Here is a 20,651-nt window from a genome sequence, read left to right as displayed (position 1 = left end):
GTTTTTGGTAAGGTTCGATTTTCTGAGGGCTGTTGACTGAAGGCCACCCTCAATTCTTTATTATAGGACAATGAGAAAGCATGATTACCAACAAGAGTCAGAGAAAGTGCTGGAAGATGGAATTCTTAGGCTCTTCCACAACTTAATTGTGGAAGATATATGCCATCACTTTTGTCTTATTCGGCTCATTGCAAACAAGTCACTAGATCAGGCCACACACAAGGAAAGGGACCGTGCAGGAAGTGAGGATCATTGAAGGTCAATTCAGAGCACTGCCTGCCCAGATCCTTACTAATGTGGCTAACATAGGAAAGACTGAGTGTATATTTTTTGGCCTTCAGTATGCATGAGTTATTTTATTTAATAATATTGAAGAATTTTCATGATGTTAAAGAGAAAAATATAACAGTTCTTAAATATATCTTCATTGTGTATAGTTGTAAGTGCATAATATAAACATTGACAGGGAATGAAGTAATTTTTTCATGTTATAGATGATTAAATTTGCTTTACAATTCATAAAGTTAAATACTAAAGGAAACATGACTTAAGTAATATTTTAAGTCAATTTCCTTAGTCAACTGGATCATTTTCAGAAATATAAATTTGCGTGGTACGTTATAATAGTTTTTATAGTATAGTGGCTATAACTTGATTGTATGGACAATTGATTACTTACTGGCTTGATAGTTCAGTAACAGAATTTATCTTAAACCAATGAAAATAATTATTTACTTTTAAAGTTGGCTTCCTAAGAGAAAGGACCCAAATAGATAAAATCATGAATAATGGAGGAGAGATCACAACCAACACCACAGAAATGCAAACAATTATAAGAGAATACTACAAAAACATATATGCCAACAACCTGAACAACTGGGAAAAAATGGACAAATTCCTAGAAACTTACAAACTACCAAAACTAAAACAGGAAGAAATAGAAAATTTGAATATACCTATAACCAGCAAAGAAATTGAACCAGTAATCAAAAATCTTTCAACAAACAACTCCTGGGCTGGATGGCTTCCTAGGGGAATTCTACTAGACATTTAAAGAAGAGTTAATTCCTATTGTCTCAAACTGTTCCAAAAAATAAAAATAGAAGGAAAACCTTCTAACTCATCCTACAAAAGCAAAACTGAGGTATTAAGACTTCATTAGGATGAAGAGTTTCTGCACAGTGAAGGGAACAATCAACAAAACTTAAAGCAGCCTACTGGAGAAGATATTTGCAAATGACCTATGTGATGAAGAGTTAGTATCTAAAATCTATAAAGAACTTATCAAACTCAACACCCAGAAAACAAATAACCCAGTTAAGAAATGGGCAGAAGACAAGAGTAGATACTTTTTCAAAAAAGATATCCAGATGATGGCTAACAGACATGTGAGAAGATGCTCAACATTACTCATCAGGGAAATACAAACCAAAACCATGATGCCATCCCATCTTACATTTGACAGGATGGCTAAAATTAACAAAAGAAACAGCAGGTGTTGGTGAGGATGTAGAGAAGGGGGAACCCTTTTGTACCCTTGGTGAGAATCCAAACTGGGGCAGTCACTCTGGAGAACAATATGAAGGCTCCTCAAAATGTTAAAAATAGAACTACCCTACAATCCTGCAATTGTGCTACTACATATTTACCAAAAGGATACAAAAATACAAATTCAGACGGGTATATCCACCCTGATGTTTATAGCAGCATTATCAACAATAGCCAGACTTTGGGAGAGAGCCCAAATGTCCACTGACTGATGAAGATGTGGTTGAAAAACAACCATTATATATATATACATATATATATATTTTTTTATCCATCATTTGCAATGACTTAGATGGAGCTAGAGTGTATTATGCTAAGTGAAATAATTCAGTCATAGAACGACAAATAGCATATGAACATATAGGAAGGGAGAAAAGAAAAAGGAGAGAGGGAAGTAACTCTTAACAATAAAGAACAAACTGAGGGATGATGGAGGGAGATGAGTGGGGTTTGGGCTAGATGGGTGATGGGTATTAAGTAGGGCACTTGTTATGATGAGCACTGAGTGTTGTGTTTGAGTGATGAATCACTGAACTCCAGAAACCAATGTTGCACTGTATGTTAACTATCTAAAATTTAAATTAAAAATATAATAGGGGCAATAAACCAATATATTAAAAACATAATTTACTATGAACGAAAAAAGTTGGCTTTCTAAAGTACTGATATTTTAAAATTTATCAAGTACAGTGCTATTGTTATACATTTAAAATAGTTAGGGAAAATAGTACTAATATAAAAAGAAACTGTATCTTTTTTTTTTTTTTTTTTTTAAGATTTTATTTATTTGAGGGAGCGCCTGGGTGGCTCAGTGGGTTAAGCTGCTGCCTTCGGCTCAGGTCACGAGTCCCACATCGGGCTCTCTGCTTGGCAGGGAGCCTGCTTCTTCCTCTCTCTCTTTCAGCCTGCCTCTCTGCCTACTTTGATCTCTGTCTGTCAAATAAATAAATAAAATCTTCAAAAAAAAAAAAAGATTTTATTTATTTGAGAGAGGGAGAGAGAGCATGAGAGGGGAGAATGTCAGATGGAGAAGCAGACTCCCCGCAGAGCTGGGAGCCTGATATGGGACTCGATCCCAGGACTCCGGGATCATGACCCAAGCTGAAGGCAGTGGCTTAACCAACTGAGTCACCCAGGCACCCAAAACTGTATCTTTTATTCAATATTTTGAAATTACCATTGGGCTTCTACTGAATACACTAAACTGCATGCATGTAGGTAAAAATTTGTCTTAATTATAGTTAAGAGCATCACCTAAATCCTAGAAGCCAGATTCTTACAAGTACAGTTACTACTTTTAGGGGGAATTTTAACAAACAAAATGATGCTTTGTGTTGTTAAATGATGTTAATGATTTAAAATCATTATGATGTTAAACTTATTAGAGAATTAAAAAAATGGTTTTCTTCCATTTCATCTCACTTAAAATTTTTTATGTATCTGTTTGCCCTGGGTTAAAGGCTACTAGGGAAATAGTTCAAACTGATAATTGTTTTATGATGGTTTTCATCTTTCTCTTGGATTAAGGTTGCAAATTCTCAGAAGTCGTCTTTGCCCCTTGGTCCATTGTCTACTCTAATGGGCTTGATGGGCTAGGGGAGAGATGTGGCCCCTTAAGGGCCACTGAGTGTTGGAAAGCATGACTTTGGCAGAGCCAAAGAAAGGAGTGGTTTGTGTTTGTTACGCTAAACTAAAAAATAGAATCATAATTTGAATTAAGAATCTTAAGTAGCCTTGCTTTTAAAGTAGTTAGGGTTACTTCCTGAGTTCATTCATTTTAGAAATGACTTTTCAGAAGATGCTAAGAAAATCCTCAACCCTCTCCAAAAATTGATTAGGAAAAAAAATCTAGGTGGTCCAAAGAAGTTACTTCCTTCTGGTTTTGAAGGTATTCACATCCTATATGAAAAAGGTATAGTGTCTGTAATGCTGAATGATCACAGACAATGTCTGTATGCTAGTCTGAAAAGAGAGTGCCCTGGGTCTCAGTATAGACCAAACAGAATTCCTAAAGTATTCCAGTAATTTTAAATGTCATGGTTTCATTTTGTAATGGTTTGTTTCAACATTGTCTTTCTTATCGTCTTTGGCATTAATGATTGTTTTATGTGATTTAGAGATTTCTTTCTATTTTGAAATAACTTTGTAATCCTTCCTTTATAAGTATCATTCCTTGTTTGAAACATTACCTTTATTTGTTAGTGGACTTTTTCAAATACCCACTTCTTCATTACAGAGAGACCCAGGAGAGATTCTCTGTTCTTTGGAGTTTAAAAAGCAAAGACTATAGGATAAAGAGAGAAATGACCCAAGGAACTCTAACTGATGTCCTACTCCTGTAACACCATGGGGCAACACAATTCTCTGGGTGGTACTGGTGGTACAATTTATGGTGCAAATACAAATGAGCTTTTCAAGCTTTTGTTTTGTTTTGTTTTCCCCTGCCTGCTGCTATCAGGTAGATTTTTGCCAGCACCATTTAGCAAACAGCATTTTGGCTAAACCTCAGATGGACTGATGTCTGATCACCTTGGAAAACTGAATATTCTCATTAATAGAGAGTTAAAAAAAAAAAAAACTTAAGTCTAAAGCTAACCTAAAACTGTTAACTATACTGGAATTAAAATTTAAAAACTTAATAAAATTTTAAAACACTTAGCCGAGAAATCCCTCCAATAGAATTCTGAGACAAAAGTTTTTGGAATGTATAAATATGGTCTTGTTTTGGATTAGGCATACATGTCTTATGAAATACAAAAGAACAGGTAGAGGGTTTGGAGTTCTCTGTATGCTCTCCCTTTCCCTTCCTCCCCTTTTCTTCTGGTTGAATCCTTCTCATCTAGGCGCCTCTTGAGACCTGTCTCATGCTGGAAATTCTTCTCTCCACACAGGGTTTGGTTCTACCTCTTGTGCCCTATCACAGGACCCTGTTCCTACTTCCTACTTAGTATGAATCACATAATCCAGGATGATCTCTTCATTTCAAATACTTATTTGTGTCTGCAAAGACCCTTTAACCAAATGATGTAACTTTCACAGGTTCTGGGGATTCGGATGTAGACCTCTCTTTTTAGAAGCCACCACTCTGCGGACAATGAAAGTCTCTATGAGAGTGAGAAAAGAAAATGTCTTTGTATAGGTTGGCTGTTGTAACCAAAATATTCTGGTGTTGCTGACCTTTAACACAGATAAATTAGGTAATCATATCCATAGTCATTTTAGTTACCCCTTCCCCAATATATATGACACAGAATCTTCAATTCTTCTGGTCCTCTGTGTGTGTGTGTGTGTGTGTGTGTGTGTGTGTGTGTGTGTGTGTTTAGATTATTTATTTGAGAGAGAGCTCAAGTGGGTAGGAGAGGGAGAAGCAGGCTCTCCCCTGAGTAGGGAGCCTGACATGGGTCTCAATCCCAGGACCCTGGGATCATGACCTGAGCCAAAGGCAGATGCTTAACTGAATGGGCCACCCAGGAGCCCCTCCTCTGGTTGTTTTATGGCATGGCCTGATAATCTACCAAATACAAATTTGGGCAAGTCTATTATTATTATTACTATTACTCTTACATTACTATTATTATTGGTAGTAGTACTTGTCACTGTTTTGAATCTCTGAAAGAAGAGTTAATCAATACCTTGGTACAGGGCCCCTTATCACGGGCCCCTTATCACAGGCCTATGCAAGTCCCCTTTCTTGTACACATGCTTCTTTGCATGTGTATGTTCCCTTCGATTCCTGTTCATTCATCCTTCCCTCCACAGATTACCATTGAAAGGTATTTGTGTAAGTCCTTTTGCTTGTGTGTATTATAAGTTGTGTTGGTTTTTTTGTGAATGTATTTTTAATCATTAATCGGTGCTATGCTGAAATTATACTATTTCTTACCCTTTATGGGCCTGGGTATATTTTGGGGTACTATGAACATGGGAACAGGACTTTTGCTCCTAGAATGAGGAGGGCTATGAGTTATTTATATCTTTGTGTTTAATACATGAAATTGAATTCATTCCTTTAAACTTCAGCACATTATTTGCCCAGGGACTAATGTTGGGATTCTGGGGTAGCAGGAGAATAGAATGGGACTCCAAGTGCCTGGGGGGGAGGGGATGTTCAAAAAGGAGAGAGGAAAGCAACGGAAGGTGGGAGGGTAGTCAAGAAAACCCCGCATTTTTCCTCTAGTTGATTAGAGGTCTCTGGATTGAGTATCTTTTAAATGTCTTCGTCATGGCCACCCTGCAGTTACAGGTTTAGCAGGTCAGTGATGGTGTTCAGGACCCTCCTGTATTCATTACTTTTCCACAATGCCTGGTACATGCGGGTTTGCTTTCTGTCTACCAAGAAAACGTCTCCTTATTGTCCATTGTATACAATATCCCCATTTTCATTTCTGTCTTCACTCATGCTGTTCTTATCTGACATGTGCCACTGTGTGGCTTAATGTCTCCCTCCTTTCCTTCAGAACACCAGGAGAAAAGGAGAGTGACAGCAAGAAAATACCCTGCAGGCCAGAGCCGCAGGCCAGAGCAGTCAGCCAACTGAAAGGACACTCACGGAGGGCTTGGCTGGGAAGTAGAAGTCAAACTAATCCAGCAGCAGGAGATCCTGTGCCCAGTTCTTGGGCCACGTATGCACAACAGAAAATCTCGGGAATTCCTAAATACAGGATTAGGTATGGCCTTTCTTCGCCATCACTTAGAACAGATGAATTCACTGACGTGACTCAGCTAGACAACTGCAATGGGAAGCCTAGATATCCAGAGACTTAGGCTCTAGGGCCATCTTTGTAGTGAACCCACTCAACGACCTTTGCCAAGTCATTTAATTCTGTGGGGCTTTCCCACTCCTGGGTCTTTGCATATGTTACCCCTGCTTTCTGGAATTCCCTGAGCTCCTTGACAGGCAAAATTTTACTCATCAGCGATACTCAGCTTGGTATCATCTTCTCTCTGAAATATCCTGTGACTGTCCCCGCCTACGCCTGAGCAGTAAGGTGCTGGTTTCTTTGTGCCCTGTCCTATGGTTATGTGACTGTCCCTGCCCCACTCTGCTCCCTGCCCTACTCCTAGCATTCTACACCATGAGCTCCTACTACTTCCTCTGTTTTTGCATAGAGGAAGTATGTAGCATATGGCTTGATACTCAGTGCATGTTTGTAGAGGATAATGAACTTTGTCTTCACATCCTTTTGCGTGTTAAATGAGCGAGTTGGGCAAGATAGTGGTTTTCAAATGTTTAAAAAGTGGATGGACGGGTTTTCTCATTTAAAAATTTTTAAGGGAAGGACTGATGTGTTATGGAGAAAAAGAGGAAGGCGCTCTATTTGAAATAAGAATGGGATTCCAGAAACCTGTCCACTTGACCTCTTCTCTTCGAGAAAGCACTAGGAGGTGGAGAAATACAGTTAAAACAAATTGGCCTAGAATCGCAGTTACTCATTTCCCTTGCAGCTATAAAAATGTAATTCTGTGAAAGATACTCTTTCAAGTTGCAACAAATTTTTTATGTGAACATTTTTGGGTGAAATTTTTCCTGAAATATAAAAATACTAACCTGCTTCCATAAGAAACAGAATGCAGTACTAATTTAACGGAATCTTCCTTAATGACCTAGACCTCGTTAGAAACATTCACTTTCACTGGGCTGAATTCACAAAGGCACCAGGATGACGTGTTTATTTTCCCGTATCTTCCCTGTCTGTCATCTACCATTTCTTCTGCTGTCATTTTTTTCTGACCTAATAGCTCCCTTAGCTAATGTCTTTTTCTCAAAGCCCCTATGTCCTAAATTTTTTGTGAGCTAAGACAATAGAAAATAAAGTTTGTTTAGAGGTCTGTGTTCACACACAAAAAAATGAGTAGGATTTGAGAAAATTGATGGCCATTGTGTTGGCACGATGTGAAGGTCATGAAGGTTATTTTTAGTATTTAAGAGTCTTAGGGTGATTTCCTGGTTGCTATGTCCCTGGGTTTGGGGTTTGCTAAAGTCACACTTCCACATGAATGAGTTAGGTATATATCTTTTCTAGAAAAACTACCAAAGACCTTGGTACAATCTGGGAATGACTGACTTTAAATGATTAAAGTATATAAGCCTTTTTTTCCCCCCACAAAACAAATAATAGACTTTTTTTTAGTATGAACCTCTAATGTATATTTATAAATGACATGCAAGTGCTTTTTTACTAATGTTTTATATGCACTATAAAACATACTCAGAAATAGAAATTACAAATAACAAAAGAAAAATATAAATGCTCAAATTAAAATACTTTCTCATTATTCTCTCACATTCCAGAGACTTGTCTTGTGCACCCCCTGGGATCCATGCACAATGACCTATCCTGCTTACAGAACTCTGGTTAAGCTTACTATGTGAGGGTAGTTACTCTGACTTGAGCTATGCCATTCAGTCTCTGCCCAACTGAAAACTAATTTAGCTGCTTTTCAAGACCTCAAATAAAAATTTTTAGCAACCAAGCCTAACATGTGGCAATGTAGCATATAGTAGGTGCACAATAAACGTTTGAATGTTGAACAAATGGTGAAGGTTAAGTAGTCCATAAGGATGCTTTATAAACTCATTTGATTAGTTCATTTTATCTGCTTAGGTCATGACCGACTTCTCTGACAATGTGTTCACATATTCTATCACTAGTGTGTGTATCACCAAGCAGAAATGGTTGCAATACACATTGGGATTTTAAAGAAGGTAGAGGGCTTTGAGCCAGGACTAGAGCACTTAATTGTAATGGGAGGCCCCACCCGGGATAGTTTCCACCCATGGAGATCATTATAGTACGAGGCGTGGCAAAACCTGATTGAACGAACACGATGATGTGATGATACCCATGGACATCTGGGAGGGTAGGTGTACACTAATCAGTAGTAACTAAATAATGGTGATTCTCAAGCTAGAGAGAGAACAGTATGATGACCTTGGGAAGCCTGTAGAGAAAAGGAAAGAGGCCAGTGAGGACACACTTGTATTGAGTATCAGGGCATAGCTGTGTCTTAGGCCTTCTGCCCTTACATGACATGTTCATCTTGGGTGTCATAATTTCTAGCCAGTGAAGTACCATCTATGTGCTTATATTCCCAGCTCCTATCCAGCAACCTTCCGGATGCTTCCAGTTAGCTCTCTTGCTAACTCTCTTGCTAGCTCTCTAGCTCTCAGACACCACGTGATCTGCATGATTAATTCAGCAGATTTTCCCAAACCTGTTTTTCCTAGATGTTTCGATCTCTGTGGGTGGTATTGCCACTCTCCAACTAGATTCAGAAAGCTGGAAGTCACCTTTGATTCCTCTAACTTCCTACCTTATATCTCTATTTGGTTTCACTGCCAGCATCATCCCTTGCCCCCTTTTGGACTCCCAAACTCTAGTCTCAGTGCCATCGGACTTACATTGACTGTTGTCAGTTCTCCACAGATGCTTGGCTGTCCTCCACTCTCTGGCCTGCCACCCTCATGGCTCCTTCACCTGGGGCAGTCTGTTTCTCTTCTTTTCACTTTCTCCTTCTGGTCTCAGCAGAGACGCTATTTTTTCGAGGAACTTTCTCTTGGTTCCTAGACCAGACTGTATCTCCCTGCTAGGTTACTATCCTAGCACCCCAAAACTTCCCTTGCCATGCTTCTTAGCAAATCTGTTGTCAAGGGGTTGCGTAACCATACTTTTTCTAGGCTGTGAAATCCATGGGCAGTGGTCCCACTTATCATCTTCATTGCTATGTCCCCGGCACCCACCACAGTGCCTTCTGCCTCCAAACATATTTGTTGAATAGAAGAATGAGAGAATGAGGGCGTGGAGTGCTGCTCATCAGCAAGGGATGGGGTAATTGGGAAGCTTGGGGGACACTTAGGAGCCCACACTTAATTTCTGGTCTATCGGATGCCACCTTTATACCTTGCGGAGGGAAGACTTGTATCTGCCTAAACAACTGAGATAATCTGCTTTATAGTCAGATAGGTCTGAGTTCTAAATTTTAGCAATGAAATCCTGGCAAGTTAGTGGTAGAGCCAATGTAAAAATTCATTGAGAAAGTTTGTGTAAAGTACATGCATGGTTACCTGGTATGTTGATGTGGCCGTTGTGTGATCTTGCCGTCATGCCATGCTCCGTGTAACCCATCAAAATGCTTCTGCTGTCCAATAACAGTTAACACTTTGGAGCACCTGTCTTCCTATCTGACGTTCTTCCAAATGCTATAAGAGAATTATCTTTTTATAGTTTTAATTTCTATTTTAATTATTTTATAATTATTTTAATAATTATCCCACTAGCCCTTCTGGGACTCTGTAAAGAGTTTCTCTTGCCATCCTTATTTTATGAGGCCACCAAAGCCGAGAGAGAGTTTGACTAAGATGCCCAAAGTCACACAGCTGAACAAGATACAGCATTTAACCGTTAAGGTGATTGTACAACATAGCCTCTCATTTATTCTTTATATTTTTATTTAATTTTATTTCTTTCCCGTTAAGAAGATGTTTAAATTCAAGGATTGACTCACATGTGTGCAACACTAAGTACTCTGCAAAATTACCAAATACTTATCACTGACTGTGACTTTCCAGAAGAGTGGTATAACTTCTTTATATTCATGGACTTTACCATCTTTGTGAGGCGATCAGAAAAAAAAAAAAAGGGCAAAGGAAATAGTAAGAAAGGGCTAAAACAGAATCTTTCAGAGTGGTTACTTTCTTCCTGTTTCTTTGATTGCAGATAACTGTGCACTATACAGTGATGCTTTGTAAATGTTCGTTCTTGCGTGATAATGCAGTGATCCTCAGAACTGATCTGCTTCCATCAAGTAGATTCCAGAGTCCAGGCCCCTGTACATGTTTTCAGGAAAGTGAAGGCACTTCTATGCACACCATATCTGAAACCTCTACACTAAAGATAGAAGAAAAAAAAATGTGTTAGTCCTAAGTCATTAGGGAAAATGTCATTTGTTTTTTGGTGAGTAGAGTCTGAATAACTGTCATCAGAAACTTGAAAGACTGTGTTTTTTAGATTTAATTGAACGTTTGGTTGCGCTGACTCTAAAGAAACAGATCTTCTCAATTAGTTGGACTCAATTCCAGTTGGTTTTTTTTTTTTTCTTAAGAAATGAGATTCTTGAGATATTATGAATGATATACCTAGAAAGATCTATCCAGTACACATTTTCTTCCATTTTTTGGTAACATGGCTGTGATTCCTCTCTTGTCCTAGAGATCTGAAGAATGAGTTTGTTCTACCGTTTTACAAATGAATTCTGCATTTCACTTACAATGAATGAAAAAAAAAGAGCACAGGTTATGTGAATGTATTATTAAAATACTTTATATCTGCAAATTACTTAGTACTTGTTATTCTAGGCTTGTCAGATTAAGCTACAATCAGAACGTCTGAGAGTTCCTTGGCTTTTGACTTCCGACCACAAGTTTATCTCGCCACAGAAGCCATTCAGGGTGTCGTAGTCCTGGCTTGGGGCACTGGGTTGCAGTGTCCTCTGTGGCATCTGTCTTGTCAGCCTGGATGCCTCTCCTGGCTTCAGGCACGTGCAACTGGTTTTATGGAGCTAGGATCCTGTTTGACCAAGATCAAGCCTTGAAAAAGAGAATAAAGGTAATTTAAGAGGCACAGAGTAAGAATTTAAACACTCTGCTAAGGGGCACAGTTTCAAAACCACACTTCTGCTATCCCACCTGTAAAATTCGATAAATATTTGTACTCTTTTTGGTTTTGCATTGTCCACCCTAAAGGTTTCTCCTTCACTGATATAGTTCCCAGAGCTTCAGTAGGTCTGGGACAGGATTGGGAAGAAAGGCTGGGAGAGAGAGATTGGGGTGAGTATGGCCAGGAAGATGCCAGGGCAGCCAGGGACCAGCCAACTCTCTCCTTTCTCCCAGCCCTTAGACGAACCCCTAGCTCTGAGCCAGCCCATTCAGGCTTTGGCCTCCTGACCCAGAGGGCTTGGGCGAGAAGGGAGCCCACGTTGTACCGCCCCCGGGCTCGGGCCACCCGCCAAGAGTTCGAGGCCGCCTGATCCGGATATGATGAAAAAGAGCAACAGAGGGAAAAGTGTTTCAGCAGTGGAGAGGTGGAGGACCGGGGAAAAGAGAGGCAGAAGGGGAACAGTCCCCCTCGGCGGGGAACGGGCCGGACTGAGCTGGCTGGAAAGAGGGGGCGGAGAGCTCGGAGTCAGAGGAACGGCCGCTGGCGCAGTTGCCGCCACTGCAGTGTCTGGGCTGAGCCGGAGGGAGGCGGGGAGGGACGCGCCGGGGCGGCCGCCAGTGCTGCCAGGCCGCTGGGGCAAGATGCCTCCGCGGCCAGAGCTTTGCTAACTTTCTGGGCGGAAGAGGAGGAGGAAGAAGGGGCTTTGAGAGAGTTGGGGGGATGCTGAGGTAGGTGGTGGTCGGCCGGGCCAGGAGGAGGAGGAGGGGTTTGGTCCCCTTCCCCAGGCTTCCAAACCCAGTCTCCCTTCCCCGCCCGCCTTCAGCGCCTCCCTCCCCCGGCCCACCCCCCATGTCAACGTGCGGGGCAGCAGTTTTCCTCCCGGGTTTCAAATCAAAACTTCTCCGGGGTGGGGTTTGGGGGAGGGAAGCGGAGGGGGAGGGAATGTCCCGTAGGGGTGGTGTGCTGGTCTCTAAAAACACTTTTTTTTTTCCGCCAGAAGCAGTCAGTCCTCTGCACCCAACACCTTAAGAGCCCTTCGGTCCGCCCCCGGGGCGGAGAGCTCGGCGGCAGCGCGGCGCGGGCTCCGTGGAGCGGCCCATGTCCGGCGCGGGTGAAGCCCTCGCTCCCGGGCCCCAGCGCGGCGCCGAGGCGGGCTGCGGCCGGCTGGGCGCCCCAGCCCAGGGTGAGTGCCTGCTTGCAAGTTGCAAGCCGCTTTGTCATTGTCGCATTTTAAAAAATCTGTTCACACGTTTACGGATCGGGGGCGGAGGGGTGGAGGTTGGTGCGGGGAGGACGGATTCTCACTTCGTAGTTGTGAACTTTTGCACGGTTACTGTTACTCAAACAAGTTCTCCAGGACTCCTGCCCCAGATCAACAACCGGATAAGAGGGCGGGATCTGCTGGTCCTTCCACTCCCCCTTCCTTTGGTTGCCGGGGGGTGGGGGGGGGGGTGGGGGAAGGGGATGACCTGACTGGTCTTTCTTAAGCATATGCATTTTGGGGCCTAAGACTCAAATATGTGGGATCCCTCCCTCCCCTGCTTGGCTTCAGTTCTAGTGTCTTCATCAGATCCCGGTGTGCTGCTGCTCTCTGACCAAGTATGCGCTCTCTGCTCATCTTTCTGTTTCTTGTGGGCCACCCTGTGACTGGACTCCGTTGATGATCCAGGTTTCTGTGACCCACTGCTTGGGAATGACTCTCACAGATGTTTCAGTAACTGTTTTGTTTTGAAATAAACATGCTTTAAAAGAAACACTTTCCAAGAATGAATTAGCTCCTCTGTGTTCTTCCAAAGTGTAAACACAGGCAACCTATAGAGAAACTAATCTTGTTTCTGGGAAACTTCCCTAAGAAGCTTATAAACAAGTCAGGCAGTATCTTTTTTCTCTTGAAGGTAACCTACTTCAGGTCTTCAATGGCGACAGTGAACAAGGGCCTTACTCTTCAGATGCATTTTCCTCTAAGCGTGGCTCTGATTTAAAAAGTTCTGATATTGATAGAAGCTAAATGTTCCAGATCTCAGAAGCCTACTTTATACTCTTGATTTTAAGCATATCTGATAGCTTTTCTTTTCCTTTGACCATAATGTAGTGAGCTTCTTGGGATTTTGTTTTTATGTTTGCATTTGTGTTTGTAAAGGCAGCAGAAATGGAAAAGAAGAAGTTAATGTTGAACTCAGAAAAGGTTTTGCAGAAAACATCCATGACTAAATTAGAATGTTCTGGCATTCAGGGCTGTTAAATTGAATTATGTTTATCATTGCCTTTTGCTTCTAAACAGTGAGTCATTTTTTTCTGAAGAACAAATAGAACGAATCAGAGAGCTAGAATGATCAACATATTTTCCCAGAAGCAGCCCACGTTCTTCACTCTGTATTGCCAACGTAGTCATTTTCCTGTTAGGCATGCCCTTCATAGTCTTATCGACTCATTGATGTTTATGTTCACACTTGAGCTGTTAATCACTCTTGTTAAATGATGCTTATGTCAAAATCCACATCAGATATACTACAGAAACAATTGATTTGACATAGTGATATCTACAGTGTCCAACTTTAATAATGCATCTTCAGAGTCAGAACTTGCAGTGGTACTAAATATACCTGTGCAAATGCGATGCTGTAGAATACCCCAGGATCTGGTATTAAGAAGTGGTCATCTAGAATGGTCCGAGGTGCAACTGACTGCATACAACACCCAACACCTACGTTATCAGTGTGAAAACTCTTGGACTATATTGTACCTGAAAATTGGCTTATCCTTCACAACATAGTTATATGGTGCTTTTTTTACTAGTTTATCTTTGACTCACAACATCCTTTAAACAGGCATCAATTTAATTGTAACCATAATACAATGTTGATCTTTAAAAAAAAGATTCTTGTTATAATACTGTGTCTCAAACAAGCAGATTTCATAAAGTGTATTGAAAGAAAAAAAAAAAATTGAGCCAGTAGATAGAATAAGAGCTTCAAGATGCTGCCTTCCATGGTTAGGTTGGTTTTACTGGTAAAGACATTAGGGAAGAGAGCAGCTTTGCTCACAGAGCACTGAACTCTCAAGCTCTTGCTTGAGTTGTTTTGTCCTCTTCCTTCTGTCCTTGGATTCTTTTATCAGCCTTTCAGAAGAACAGTTTAATCATTCTCTGGTAAATTGTGGGTGCTTAGTTAATGGAAACTTAATTTAAAATTTTTATATATTGAAATCAGTGAGAAGAATGGAGTGTTGTAGGAAAATTAGCCGAGAATACCTTTTCATGAGCGAGACATAGAAGGGCAAGTCTTAACTTGTAAACAAAGATACATAGATGACAACATAAAACCTACACATTTAGTACTGGATTATGAAGCGCTATCCATACTGCTAACTGAGGACCTATAATGTTCAAGTTACAAGACATTTTCGGGGGTCTGTAGTGAACTCACCATCAACTCTAGCATTCCTTTCTCCATTCCTTCAGGTGGTTAGTTAGACCCCAAAGTGTAGCTCATTTTACTCATCAGCATTCAGAGTTAGGAAGGTTTTTCTTATTAAAAGCATAGTTTTCTTTTTTCAAAATTTCTACTCTTTTCCTGTGATTCTGGAAGGAAAATTCTATTGCTTTGAAAGCATTAAAAGTATTTTCTGTGTATTTTGAAAATTGTTACAGAGCAAGGACATAAGCTCATATGCTCCAGGCTGTGAGAGGGACCCAGGACCCAGGATGGATGTCAGAAGAGAGGGAGCAGCAGGGACTGTGGGCCGTAGGATGGCTCATGGGCCAGGAGGCTCCAGCTCATTGTTGCCATTTGGGCTAATATCTTCCAGTATTTCAAGAGACACTGGAAATACAGGTTTTTATGTATCATCTCTCCCTGTTTAAAAGTTGGCTATTGATTAAATACAATCTTTGTCCAGGCCAACAAACAACTACACTTTCAAGCTGGAAATGGCCTCTAGGCAACTGATCTGTTATCTCTGTTACAGAAAATAGCACGTAAACATCTATTTATAACTATGCAGAGAACCTGTATAAATGTCTTAGTAGGTGAAGGATGAGTAATACGTAAATCGTATTCATCATATATCATCCTTCACCTTAGTAGGTGAAGGATGAGTAAAATGTAATATCGTTTTAAGAGAGAGTGGATCCTAATATGTTGTATGTTAATTAATTGAATTTAAATTTAAAAGATATGGATGTTGTGTATGTGGTTCATCAAATTGTCATTTTTTTTTTCTTTTTAGGGTTAGACATCTTAAGATTCATTGTGTTATCAAAATAGAAAATATAAGTACTTACCTTTTGGTGCAGTAGTTACTAGAATCCATACAGCGGAAAGAGCTTTTTAATTAAGTACTTCACTCATGCATTTGGGACTTGTAACCAGAAGGGTTTTTAGAAATAATTTTGTCCAACTTGCTCACTTTTTAGAAAGGTTGCCCAAATAATTTAAGTGACTTGGCCAAGGTCTCATGCAGTCAGTAGAAATCAGGGTAGGACCACAAATTGTGGAATATATGTCATTGTGATAAATGTGGTTGAAGGAGAGAATCAATACAACTGTTTCCTACGGCTGGATGAATTAAAGATAATAGGCTTTGGATACTGTGAATCACTTGAGCCTGTTCCAGTCCCTGCATCACGCCCCCACCCCCCACACACCCTATTGCATTTGCCAAGACTTAGACTGTTGGACTGTGAGTGCTGGAATATACTTTAATGTGATAATGTGTGATTTAATGCACTCTTTTCTCTTGGGAGAGTCCTCTGAGACTATTAGGCAGACTTTTCATAGCAGGATGCAAAATGCCAGTGAAGTTAATTAAAAATAATTTAAAATAGAAGCTAGGGAGAAAATCTTTGAGTTGAAATTACATAAGAAGAGCTTCGACTTAGAAGATTAGCTGAGTTGTCAGGAGTTTATAGTGGCTAATCAGATTTCCTTTATGGGAAGCCTGTTTATTTCATTTTATGCAGTATATGCTTGTAATACCCATATTTTTCTATTTGTATCATATTGTTTTATCCTTCTGGTTAAGGATGGCATTTCTCAAAGTGTGTCATCTTTGGATAGCTTCTGTCTCTGGTTCCAGTCGCGGATGACCGTGTTTCCAAGAGATATTTGGTAACATCTGGAGGCCTGTTTAGTAGACATGCAGGGAGTGGAGTGGGTCCTCCTGGGATCTAGTGGGTAGAAGCGAGGGTTAATGCAAAATATCTTAGAATGCACAGGACAGAACAGCTCCTTACAACAAAGAATTATCTGGCCTTATAATGTCAGTAGTGTTGAGATGCTATCCTGATCTCTTGAGGTAACTGACATTTTTGGTCCCCCTCTAGACTTAAAGTGTCCATTTCTAGGTGGAAGGCTCAAGAATCTTCACTTTTAACAGGCTCCAGGTGCTCTTTATTTCTGGTTGGAAATCATTGTTTTAGAGTCTTTTATCTGTAGAAAGACAAGCTATCATAGATTTCTAGTAAGTCTCTCTCTTTTTTTAGTAGAAAGAATTCAGAAAGCTTTTAGAAAGTCTTTTTTCAAGTTCCAAATTTTCAGTGCTATCACTCTGCATTACTGGTCTTCAGCATTTTTATTACCTACCCAATTAATAAAAATAGTGCTGAGTATTCATCTTCAAAGAATTTTCTTAAATTTTGTTTACCACCATACAAATGTATCATGTGTGAACGTTAGAAAAGAAATACATAAATAAGAGTTGTAGGCAGATGAGATAAAAATAAGTGAACCAGATATTTTTATACTTTCTTCCACCACTTCAGCAGATAATTCTTGTCCTGCCGCCCTACACTTCTCTTTGGAGATCCCAGGATTATGGAATAATGAGGCAAAGATTGCATAATTTGCACATTAGTTGTGTTCCTTTGTGAGCTGGAGTTTTGGAATCTTGATCCTGTCTTGTAGAAACAGTGATCAATGGAATTTTGTTATGTGACAGGTACAGAGAGAAATAGACGGAATGAAATCAGAATCTCACAGAACGATGGGGAAATATATACATTCACCCATAACTATCATGCAAGGTAGACTGATAGGTGCTATAACAGATGTAGGAAGGAAGTGCGAAGGCAGAACGTGGGCATGAGAAAGTATCTCTACCTGGGGCATTTGGAAAAACCTCAAGGGAAACTTGATTTGAGCTGGATGAAGAACCATGATCACAGGACTCAGCTCTGTGAGATGGATGGTGGGCAGCAGAGCTTCGAGGGAATTACTACAGAATGCTAAGTACTTTGCTAAACCCATTGTATGGATTGTAGGAAGAAAGCAAGAGTGGAATAAGGTTGAGAAGCAAACTGAGGTGATTTTGAGGATGGCCCTAATTCTCCATGGAAGTATTTGAATATCCTTAACTGTGAACAGTGGTGAGCCATTAAAAGTTTTTGAGAAAGGGAAGGACAGGACCAAGGTGGTTATTTTTAGGACAATAAATCGGGTGGTAGTACAAATGATGGTGTTGGTGGGAGGGGCAAGAGTGAAGGTAGTGATTATCCAGGAAGCTATTATTGTCACCTGACAAAAGAGGACGTAGGGCAGAATGAGTAGGAGTAGAATTGAGAAAATTAGTTTAAGAACATAGCAAAAGTAGGATAGAGTTCTACCTAGATATGAGAGCCCCTGGAGGGCTTTTGATTTTTACTTATCATCTGTGACTCCTAAAGCACAGTGTCCAAATTTTGTTGAATTTAATTGATATAATTGGGCAACATATTTAATATGGGAGATGATGCTGAAAAGGTAAAAATTTAAGGTAGTCCACAGGTTTGCCTTTTTGGCCTGAGCAGCAACATAGGAGAAGCTGTTGAGTCATCTTTTGATCCCGTTGGTTCCTGAAACTTATCCCTTGACATGGGACCCAATAAACCATGGAAAGGTAGAACTTGTACCTAGGAGAATGGTGAGGGTCAGGCCCCTAGGCTAAAAGTTCACCACCGGGTAGCTGATGGATGGGCACAAGAATGAGAGAGAGGACTGAGGGGCAGACTTTGACGTATGGGCACTCTTATGGAGGAAAAGGAAAAGAATGCAGAAAGAGAGACTCTAAGGAGTGGTCACAGAAGCATTAGAGGTTTAGTGGTTGTGGAAGAGGAACGAAAATTGCAGTCTGGTGAGGGAGAAGTATGGTGTATAGAAGGTTTCTGTTGGATGGGTAGATTTGAGCATGCTCACCACATGCTAATGGAAAGAAATTTAGAGGATAGAGAGATTGAAGATGAAAGTGTATGGAGCATAGTGATGGTGTGATGGGTGTGTGTAATTGAAAGAGTAAAATTCTGGGACCGAATGGCATGGAGACCAGTCTTAGGAAAGTAGAGAATATTCCCTTTTCAGATGGGTATGGGAGAAAATGATGAATGATAATCTAGAGAAAGTTTGATAGGAAAAAGAGATCCTGGGAGGCCTCGATCTTCTCAGCAAAGTAGATGGTAACATTTCCTGGGAGCAAGACTGGGGGGTGGTTTTAGGATGAGCTGAGAAATTTGAGATGAGTGGAAAAGATTTCAAAGAATGAAGTATTCAAGAGGGATTCAATCTGGGGCAAACAAAAGTCTGCTCAGTAACACTGAGGGCTTAACTAAGAATGAATGGCATGAATTTTTAGTGGACAAGGTCAGCATGGTTGATTGCCTTGCTCAGCAAGGAGCAGGAAGGAGCTTGAGAATAGAAGCTGATAGAATGAATTTTTGGAATTAGCAAAGGGTTGGAGGTTGGCAGGGTGGAAGCAGTGGGGGACAAGGGAGGAGGATTATACATGTGTGGGAAGAGTGTGTTTGTTCTAACTAATCTTGTGTTCTAGGGTATATGGGGAGCCAGAGAGACCAGAAGTGCAACTGGCAGGCAAAGGTTTCAGGGCAGCAAGAACTGTGCCTGTTGGCCTTGTTTGGTCAGTTAACATATAAGGATTTTTTTATAAAAAAAAAATATGTATATATGTGTGTGTGTGTATAAATAAAATATATACATATAAAATATAGATAATATACAAATAGTAAATATAAAATACATATAAAAATATACATATATATGTGGGTATATACATATATATATATATATAAATAAATTGAATGACCTTTGTAGAGCTAGTGGGGAAATTGGAATTTTTGGGTGTGTAAGAGTCTTTCCTGTTTCTTTGAACCTTATTTCCTGGATCTTGTTGAGGTGATTTCATGGAAAGTTCTAATAGCTGTGTGCAATTATTTTACCAGCATTATATTTTTATAATAATAAAAGATTTGGGGAAAATAAGGAAGCGTAAATTGACACAATCTAAAGTTAAGCCATTTGCAAATGGAAAATAGAACGATACAATAAGCAACAACAGAGTATAACAATTCAACCAAATTGTCTTTCCGAGATAATGTAATTATTCTACCGTATGTAAAGGCAAGGGATGTGATTTTTATGTTTCTATTTCTAAAGGTCTTTATAATCAGTTTTTGTTAAGGGAAGACAGATTCTGCACTGGCTAGATGCTGGATGTTTGGCTAGTTGGATGTTGGTGAGTCAGTGGAGCAGGGGAAGGACGCTTCAGTCCTTCCTGCTGACCTAATCTTACATGTGTTTGTGCACCAGTTTTTTGGATGCTTCGCTTTGCTTTATCTTCGTGGCTCTGTCTCTTTTTCCCTTCTCTCCTCCTTTCCCGAAGTTAAACTTTTCGTATCTTCTTTCCACGTCAGCACACGTATTCTGAAGGAAAGCTTTTAACTTTGTTTTTGAAATCAAGTTGTATTTTAAAAGATTCTAATTTAATCAGTTAGGGTTCACCAAGTAGGAGCTGTGAACAGAGTTATTTTAACATTAATTTCGTTTGTGGTTTCTACTTGCAGTCCACTTCTGTTTTCGGATTCACACCCATGTGACCTGAAGTAAGATGATTCATATGCATGTGCTTTTATGCCTGAATTTTTTAGTAGTTTCAGGAGTCAAGTCTGAAGTTAATTTTCATGCCAGCACATAGATTTCATTATTGACACGTTTGAAGAGAGACCCTGTTAACAAACATTTTTTTGTGTGCCTACTATGTACAAAGTCCTGTGAAGATTAAAAATGTGTCATGCAGCGTTTGCCCACAAGGAATTTATAAAGTAGGCGAGAGAGAGAGGATGAGATATAAATGTGCCAAATTAAATTTTAATTCCTTGTCTAAATATCAGTTGCACATTCCAACAAGAACCGTGTGACAGATGAGTTGATGGCCAGTTGCCAACTGACGGGTGTAGTTCTGGAGCATACAAATTCAGAGGTTGAATGAGAAACTCAGAATGGCAACGAGTCAGTTTTGCTGGGTTGGACTGCTAGTGATCCCCTCTGAAGAATGCGCAGTTTGTAGGTCTTTATGGTTTGGATTATGCAGAGTTGAGCACTAAAAATAAAGCAATTTGTGGTTGAGTAGGTGACAGGCGCTCCGAAGGCAGCTGGCAGAGTACAAAGGAACTGGCTTCCCCTT

General features: G+C 40.2%; 1 protein-coding gene and 1 long non-coding RNA gene across 3 annotated transcripts in view; both read left to right on the top strand.

Moving 5' to 3' along the window:
- Positions 1-11,147, top strand: part of LOC116569182 — a 70,563-nt gene extending 59,416 nt beyond the window's left edge. The window contains exons 2-3 of the long non-coding RNA XR_004276902.1: positions 10,266-10,502; positions 10,904-11,147. This is a non-coding gene — a long non-coding RNA (uncharacterized LOC116569182). The remainder of the gene's footprint in view (positions 1-10,265; positions 10,503-10,903) is intronic.
- A 1,057-nt stretch (positions 11,148-12,204) lies between these two features.
- MDFIC (MyoD family inhibitor domain containing) overlaps positions 12,205-20,651 on the top strand; it is an 88,951-nt gene continuing 80,504 nt past the window's right edge. For both annotated transcript variants that reach the window (XM_032304202.1, XM_032304203.1), the window contains exon 1: positions 12,205-12,387. In XM_032304202.1, the coding sequence (XP_032160093.1) occupies positions 12,303-12,387 (85 nt within the window). In that variant the 5' untranslated portion in view covers positions 12,205-12,302. The remainder of the gene's footprint in view (positions 12,388-20,651) is intronic.

The sequence above is a fragment of the Mustela erminea genome, chromosome 11 (genome assembly GCF_009829155.1).
Source record: "Mustela erminea isolate mMusErm1 chromosome 11, mMusErm1.Pri, whole genome shotgun sequence".
NCBI lineage: Eukaryota > Metazoa > Chordata > Mammalia > Carnivora > Mustelidae > Mustela > Mustela erminea.
This window is presented reverse-complemented; position numbering and strand designations above follow the sequence as displayed.